Here is an 8585-nt window from a genome sequence, read left to right as displayed (position 1 = left end):
AACAAAACAGAAAACTGCAAGTAAGCAAATACGAAAAATAAGCCTGCCTGTGGCTGTGTATTCCCCCTCACCGGTGTATTTTTCCCCAAAAATTCGAATGTTTCCGTCATAAAACGGAGGGCTTACATAGTTTCAAATCCAGGGGAAAAAATGCAAAACTGCCGTTTCCTTACCACCTTACTTTTACGTAATTCAGTTTACATAACCTCCGTTCGGTCTCGAGGGACGTGATAAGGTAGAAACTTCAAGGCGAGTTTGGAGGGGGAGGGAGAGGCGCCGGGGCAGGGGGCGGTTGTGGAGAGTAGGGGGTTAATGCGTCACAGGTGGCAGGATAAATCTACATAAGGCTAATGGACACCATATGACGTTCTCTCTCTCTCTCTCTCTCTCTCTCTCTCTCTCTCTCTCTCTCTCTCTCTCTCTCTCTCTCTTTATATAACTGGCCCTCTGACTGAACATTATCACAGATCTGGCGTGAGAACTTGAGTAAGGTTTCAGCGCTTTGTTTCACTTAAGTTCAAGGTAATCAACAAGTCTTTGAGTAGTCTTAAACTCATCAGCGGCAGAAGAGCTTCAACTCTCAGTACTCCGTAAGGACACAAGTGGAAAGTAGATTTCAAAGTATAATACAGATATACGAGTTTTGTCGATTTTAGATTCTGGTGGAAACCAGCTTTTACTCCGTAGGAGTGGAAAGATTATCCCCTACTGCACTAGTCGCGGGGTTGTCTTTTTTTCAATAAGCATGAAATATTCGGTTGGAAACATTCCACAGTTTTATACTAACACTTATGCAACACACACACAATAATTTTCCAGAGTAACAAATTTAATATTTTCGAGATAAACTTTTGGTGATGAGCTTTAAGGAAAAACCAAAAACTTTTCCAAACTTCAAAACAAGAGCAGTTAAAAGTGCACACACTTTTTCCTGCCACTTATACATAAAGTAAGGTAAAAACATCGAGACGATCCTTTTACATATGGGAACAGCAATCTTCGTCTAAAAGTAACTGAGTAATTAAAAAAGTCAGCGATATTTATTTTACAAATTTTAACAAGATCAAAGTCCCATGTCTTTTGCTGAAATGTAAATATATGTTTTTAAATTAATCGAAATTTTAAGATCCGTAAAAATTTTACTTCAGAGTTACGCCTGTTAGGTGACGCTATCATACTATACTATAATGATTTTAGTTACACGCTTTACCTCCACATTTTTTGTCAACCATCAAATACCTGGTATCACCTGGTTAAAAGTTAATGAGTGATGGATCCTGTATTTTAGACTTATCGGTCTAAGTCGCATTTCAGAGACTTGAGATTAGTCATTTCTAGCCTTAATCTATTCTCACGGGTTGATAATGAAAGAAAAAAGGAACTTAATCCAAAACACCGGTTATTTTTCTGCTCTGAGAAGTCTGAATTTATAAATCTGAAAGTACTGCTACTACTCTTGACAATAATAGTAACTTTCCGACAAACCTATTCCTTGCTACATTTTAAGATGTTTTTCTAAAGTGTCGGTATATTGTATTTAGTAATATCCAAGCATTATTCATAATCATGTGTTCTTCGCAACCCATCTCACTCCTCAGGTCAGCCATAATGATGCTGGTAGCGTTGGCAACATTGGCACTGTTTGCAAGTGCCGCTCAGGCGAAACCCTTTGTGGTAGGGCACGTCAGCGAGGGGGTCTGCCCAAATATCACAGAAAAATATGACTTCGATCCTGTACCGGTGAGTATCATTGATGTCTATTCTCGCAGGATGTAATTTCAGTGCGTTTGGCTTATTTTCCCGTTTGGCTTATTAACAAGTTGACCCTCAGCCATTAAACTTTACTGTACAGGGAAATGAATTCAGTACATTTGCTGAGGTCTTGTAAAAAGTGTTAAGAAGCAACTTAAGTTGCAAAATATGATTGGAGTGTTGACGCAACATTACTTTTGAGAATTATGTGCTAGTTCCGAAAAAACGAAAGAAAGAAGTTTTCGATATGTGAGTGAGCTACATGCAAAGTATAGGAGTGACCAAGAAGGGCTGAAAGGACGAGAAGAAAGTAATAAAAGTGACCACAGATTTGCATTTTGTATAGAGGTGGGTCTGTCGAGAATGACGGGCAGAAAAGATTGAACCTGTGGTGGCTCTATCCCCGGCAGTTTCAGACCTGACTCAGCAAAGAAACTGGTTATTTTAAATTTTCGTAATTTTATGCAAGCATCACCCCCCCTAACCTTTTTCATAGAAACTAGTTTGAAAGGAAAATGTTGGCACATATTAAAATCCCCTTATAAAATCGCATGAAGAAGTGGCAATCCTATGTCAGGTTTCCTCAAATTCTAAATAAAAGTCAAACTACAATTTGAGATAGACCGACGTAGTCGAGTTTGGAGATCATGTAGGTTTTAGACCTTCATCCCCCCCACCCCCCTCTCTGAAGACAGTGACAGCATACGTGTTCCAAAATGAGAATCGTTAATAGATCTCACCACTATTTTGCAATGAGAGTTATTCTGAGAGTGTAACTTATGTTCCGAAGGTTTTGAGAGGCCAAAAAGTAATAAGAAAACAATCTTGTAAAATATCCAGTACCTAGTTATAGCTAAAATTATTACCTCGTTCTTATCACCATCAGGACTGCTCACCATTTAATAATTTGGTTCAAGTACAGTGAAACAGGCTTTGCATCTGTATAGACACCCGTGCAAATCTCTTAAAATCGCATTCCCTTAATTTTTTCTCTTCTCTGGTACCTCAGTACCTCGGCCGCTGGTACGAAATCGAGAGGTTCGAGATGATCTTCGAGAGTGGAATGGACTGTGTGACCGCCATCTACAGTGACCTAGGTGGGTACCAGTCCTTGACGCCGGAACTCTCTCTCTCTCTCTCTCTCTCTCTCTCTCTCTCTCTCTCTCTCTCTCTCTCTCTCTCTCTCTCTCTCTCTCTCTCTCTCTCTCTCTCTCTTGGATGTAACCCTTTTTTTTTGCGTAGCATGGGTGACATGAGTACTGGGATGTACGTTTCAATGATCTTTTCATTAAAAATTATTATCAAAGTAATCTCTCTCTCTCTCTCTCTCTCTCTCTCTCTCTCTCTCTCTCTCTCTCTCTTGGATGTAACCCTACTTTTTTTGTGTAGCATGGGTGACATGAGTACTGGGATGTACGTTTCAATAATCTCTCTCTCTCTCTCTCTCTCTCTCTCTCTCTCTCTCTCTCTCTCTATAACGCTTTTCACGGATGTAACCCTACTTTTTTTTAGTATAGCATGGGTGACATGAGTACTGGGATGTACGCTTCAATGATCTTTTCATTAAAAATGATTATCAAACTAATCTCTTTCTCTCTCTCTCACAATTTTTTTTGGCTGTAATCCTACTTTTTTCATTGTAGTTTGGGTGACATGTGCTTACTGGGATGTACGTTCTAGTGGCCTTTGCATTAAAAATGATTGTCAAATTAAGCTCTCTCTCTCTCTCTCTCTCTCTCTCTCTCTCTCTCTCTCTCTCTCTCTCTCTCTCTCTCTCTCTCTCTACCGCTTTCTTCTGATGTAACCCTACTTTTTTTTTAGTGTAGCATGGGTGACATTAAAAATGAGAAACAAATTAAGCTGAATAAACTTTAGATTACTGGAAATAGCAAAATGCCATGAAAAACGACAAACAGATTATCCTTAAATAATGCAACTGATTATTTCATTTTCGGCAGGCGAAGGATATGTCGAAGTCCACAACTCGGCCAGGAAAGCGGACGGAACCCCTACTGATATCAAAGGAAAAGCACATGTCATCGCACCTGGTGTCTTGTTGGTCGAGTTTGCTGGACGTAAGTCCGGTGGACAAATTCGTATCCTTGTACAAAATGCATTCTAAATGCAATCTCGCTCAGAGTAGCCACAAGTATTGGTGGTCTACAGACATGTATATATATTTGTGTATATCCGCATATAAATCTATATATATATATATATATATATATATATATATATATATATATATATATATATATATATATATATATGTAATATATGAGAATTATGTACTCACATGAACATACCCACTTCATACATACCCACAAAAGATATGTGTATATATATATACATACATATATAATATATAGATATATATATTTGTATGTATGTATGTATGTAACTCGTACGTTTGCATATATATATATATATATATATATATATATATATATATATATATATATATATATATATATATATATATATATATATATATATATATAGTGTAATATAAGTGTAAAAATATATATAATATATTAATATATATATGTATGCGTACATAAAATATATATAATATATTAATATATATATGTATATATATTATATATCTATATATTAATATATGTGTATATATATGCAATATATATATATACATGTATGTGTTAAAAACATTCATATGTGAAGACATATGTACTGCTAGTCCACGAGTTGTAACACTATTAATGACTTCTTTTCTCTAATCCTGTATCACATTCGAAGATTTATTTTTATACGTTTAATAAATTAGATTGCAGCGTAATTCAATGTCTTTTGGAACAGAAATCCCAAGATCAGTTCATCTGATTATTCTTTAATTTGATAATATATTATAATTTGATATATTAAATTCACTCGTTTTCTTATTCTTCTTCCCAGATATTCCAGCAGAATACCACATCCTGGACACCGATTATGAGAATTTCTCCTCAGTGTACAACTGCTTCGAGGAAGGACCTCTTCGTGTAAGTAGAGAGAGAGAGAGAGAGAGAGAGAGAGAGAGAGAGAGGAGAGAACTCAACTTTACATCAATTGTACGTAAACGTAGTGAAATGAAAGCAATTAGTAACAAGTTCATTAAAACACAGCTGGGAGTCGTCAGGTAAAAGATCCACCATGAATGCTGTTGAAGTTTGGCTTAATCGTGACTAAGTACAGCAGTTGTATTCTAATTTCACTTCAGCTCATGTTTATAAACTTTCTTTGAGACCACATGTTCATTATATGACCATTAAACACAGCAGATGTCATAATTATTAAAGTCAAGTAGGTAAGCAAATCAAACCGAGCTTAAAATTAGACATACATATTTAGGTGGGAAATTTATCAGTTGGGTGTGACCTCCTGTTTTCTGTTCCTCTTTGCTTAAACTTCGCCTCTTTCCTCTCTTTCAATTACCTGGGTGACTGGCTCTATTCCATCCCATTATCCCTGAAGATGACTCTGGAAGTTATGTCAATTTGCGCTCAGACCATTAAATAAATAAGTAAATAGTTTTAATGAAAAATTAGCATAAGTTTAAACAACTCCACCACAGAGCAAGAGTTCAAAATGATATATGAATAAATAAATGAAGGCAAAAAACAAACTGGAAAAATATAAGAGCTGACAAGCTTATGTGAAGCATATTCTTGAAACACGTCAAAAAGAAGAGAGAGAGAGAGAGAGAGGAGAGAGAGAGAGAGAGAGAGAGAGAGAGAGAGCCCTCAAAGTTCAAGAACGCCCCCGTGATTAATATGGCTTTCCTTCCTCCTGCGGCCACGCTCCAGCGAATTAGACGGAAAAGCGCGCGCGCATTCGTCCGGGGCAAAAATATGCAGCATGCATTTGGCAGTCATATCTCAATAGCCCGAATGAGCAGACTGGAATCCATCCAAGTATTATTTTACTGCTCTTTTAGAAGTTTCTTGGCAGCCTCAATAGCGTATTGTTTGCAATCTGCCATAGCCGTAGCTTTAAGATTTTGCGAGGAAAGGAAACCGCTGTGCATTTGTGCATTAAAGACCAATGATGATGATAAACGCGCGCGCTCGCGCGCCTCTCGAACAGCCAGACGTCTCAAGGTTCTTAAAATGCAGATGGGAATCCTCGATGTGAAATGATGTGAGAATTTTATTTTTCTTTACTAAAATTACTCAGGGCTGACGATGATAGAATAGAAGCTTGTATTCAGAAGGCTCTGTTCTACGAGTTGCAAAGTACACGAAAATTTTGAAGCAGATTTGTGTATTGTTAAAGTCTGGTATTAAGAATGCGAAATGCAAAACAGAATTTAATCAGAACCTTATATTCCTGAAAATTCTGTGTTAGAAGGGAAGAACAATCAAAACTGATTAAATTGGAAGCTTTTGATGAATGAACTTCGCTATTAAAAATGCGAAATATCGAGCCCTGACGTAGCACTGTACATAACCCCTCAGGCAAAATCAAACTTACGATATATTTGAAAATCTCAAAACTTTTAAACAAAAGTTCTTAACAAAATGGGTTTGAACAATGTTTTCGTTCCTTTTATGGAAAATAGAGCAATTTAAATATCATAAAGCAAAAAAGAAGCTTGCGGTATTTTAATGTTCTTGATGAAACAAATGAAATGTCTCTTCCAATGTCTTTTCTTTTATGATAAGCCCCGTACTTTTTCCCATCCTGACTCGTACTGACCCACCTCTCTCTCTCTCTCTCTCTCTCTCTCTCTCTCTCTCTCTCTCTCTCTCTCTCTCTCTCTCTCTCTCTCTTTTATTTCTAATGCCTTTGCGTCTCTCTCTCTCTCTCTCTCTCTCTCTCTCTCTCTTTGGAACTTTTTTTTTCCATGCCTTGTGCATTAACAAGCACCTTTATCGTGAGAAACATTAACCATTTAAGTCACTTTGCGTGAAGTTTGTCTTTCATTTGCATTACAAGGACCCGTTAGTAATGACAGTTTGCATAAAAAAAATTTGAGTTTAAAATTTTCAGTCAAAAGTTATTTTGCTAGAGACCTAAATAAACTTTGAAACATGCTATTTTTGTAACCCGAAATTTTCGTCAAATCTGATCACTGGCATTAAAAAGTGAACACTCACAGTTCTCTCTCTCTCTCTCTCTGATCGATTGATCGAAATTCGTCTGATTTACTGACATTGTAAATGAATCTAACGTCAAAATTACATCATAGAACTGAGCCTCGTCGGAAATATAAGCCATATAATATCGTTAAGGTTAAATCAGACACGACCACACACATGCACAACCGTTTCCAGCAAGCTCTGTAATATATCTCTATTTGTCCCCAGTTCCAGTTTGCGTGGGTACTGTCCAGGACAATGACGCTGGATGAGGCCACCTACACCCACGCCAAGCAGGTCTTCGCCGATAACGACATCGACGTCACCATCTTCCAGACCACTTATCAGGGAGACGACTGTCCTTACCCATAAGTCACCTCCCATCTCTTATCACAGTGCTGCCCTAAAATGGAAGACTGCAGTATCTGCAAAGGTACAAAACTGAGAAAAATTGGCAGAAACTGCAGTTTTCCCTTGCCTTACTACTGATTTTGCAGATACTGCAAATGGGACCCCCTAAATAAAGCACTGAAGAATCATTCTGAAACTGTAGTAACTTGTGTGTTAGTGTTTCACGAGCCCAACTGGTGGCACATCTGAATTTGGAAATTTTAGCAGATACTGCAGTTTTCCATTTTAGGGCAGAGAGGTTCTCATCCTATTTTTGGACCATATACCCTTTCAACATATGTCAGAATGTCATTAACAACCGCCCCCCCTACCATTTCCAAAATTGTCTGCCTCAAAAGGCGCATTCCATATAATATGCTTCAAAATACTAACACAAACACACAATTGTGCTACCGGAGAAAAAGTCCAACGTGACCTCTCAGTAGCCTAGTGCGGACCGATGCACACTGCGTTTTGCGTGGTCCCAGAACCACTTTGAGCCTGCCAATCTGTGGTCACAATCCCCCCCGCCTCCCTAAAACTCTGAATTTCCCCCCTAGGGAGAAAGTCCCACCTGGTTGAGAACCGCTGTAGACTTATCAGCTACGTCAGGAATCTTCCGTCAGAGCCAATACGAAATTACCATGGCTTCCATAACACACTGAGAAATACGTAAATGTGACAAGATTTTAAAATTGTTTATTTCATTACATATGTTCTTTTATCAGTTCACGATTCAGTCCGATGTTTTGACGAAAATACTGAATATACTGTTACTGATAATTGATTCTGTTATTACCTAAATCATGCTGCTTGCATCATCGACTTCAATCTGCTAACAAAATGTTGTGCAATATGATTACACAACTATGTTTCGATCTAGATTTTATATAATAAAATAAATTAATTAGCATTCATTACAATTAGATCAGCATTAGTGCAATAGGAATTTAATTAATCTTGATTAATCCTGGCTAAAATCATGTAATTTAATTATCAATAATTTTCAAATTGCCCTGGACTCATCGTCCAGTTTATCTCTTCATAAAATTCAACAAAAATCAAATTCTGGAAAAGAATTATTTTGTTTCATATAAGACAGCTGAATGAAGTATTAAGTCCGTGAATAATTTAGAGAGAATGGAATATAGAATTTAGGTCAAAGGCCGAGGGCTGGGACTTACGAGGTCATTCAGCGCTGAAAAGGAAATTGACAGTAAAAAGGACTGAAAGGTGTAACAGGAGGAAAACCTCGTAGTGGAAAGTAAGATGGTAGAAAGAGAATATAAAAGGAGGTACAGTCAAAGGAATGAAAGCGGTTGCAGCTAGGGGCCGAAGGGACGCTGCAAAGAACCTTAGGTAATG

The 8585-nt window shown here is 37.5% G+C and overlaps 1 protein-coding gene across 4 annotated transcripts; it reads left to right on the top strand.

Annotated features, from left to right (window-relative positions):
• The first annotated feature begins 374 nt into the window (after window positions 1-374).
• On the top strand, window positions 375-8003 carry LOC136833151 (apolipoprotein D-like). Of its 4 annotated transcripts, none has more exons than XM_067094847.1 (6): window positions 375-522; window positions 1599-1740; window positions 2762-2849; window positions 3711-3827; window positions 4666-4751; window positions 7059-8003. In XM_067094847.1, the coding sequence occupies exons 2-6, from the start codon at window positions 1609-1611 to the stop codon at window positions 7200-7202; spliced, it is 567 nt and encodes a 188-aa protein (XP_066950948.1). In that variant the 5' UTR covers window positions 375-522; window positions 1599-1608; the 3' UTR covers window positions 7203-8003. The 4 variants fall into 4 exon arrangements, with proteins under 4 accessions (XP_066950948.1, XP_066950947.1, XP_066950949.1 ...); XM_067094846.1 differs by having other exon boundaries at window positions 433-590; XM_067094848.1 differs by having other exon boundaries at window positions 453-602.
• The last annotated feature ends 582 nt before the right edge of the window (window positions 8004-8585 follow it).

The sequence above is a fragment of the Macrobrachium rosenbergii genome, chromosome 51 (assembly GCF_040412425.1).
Source record: "Macrobrachium rosenbergii isolate ZJJX-2024 chromosome 51, ASM4041242v1, whole genome shotgun sequence".
NCBI classification, from domain to species: Eukaryota; Metazoa; Arthropoda; class Malacostraca; order Decapoda; family Palaemonidae; genus Macrobrachium; species Macrobrachium rosenbergii.
This window is presented reverse-complemented; position numbering and strand designations above follow the sequence as displayed.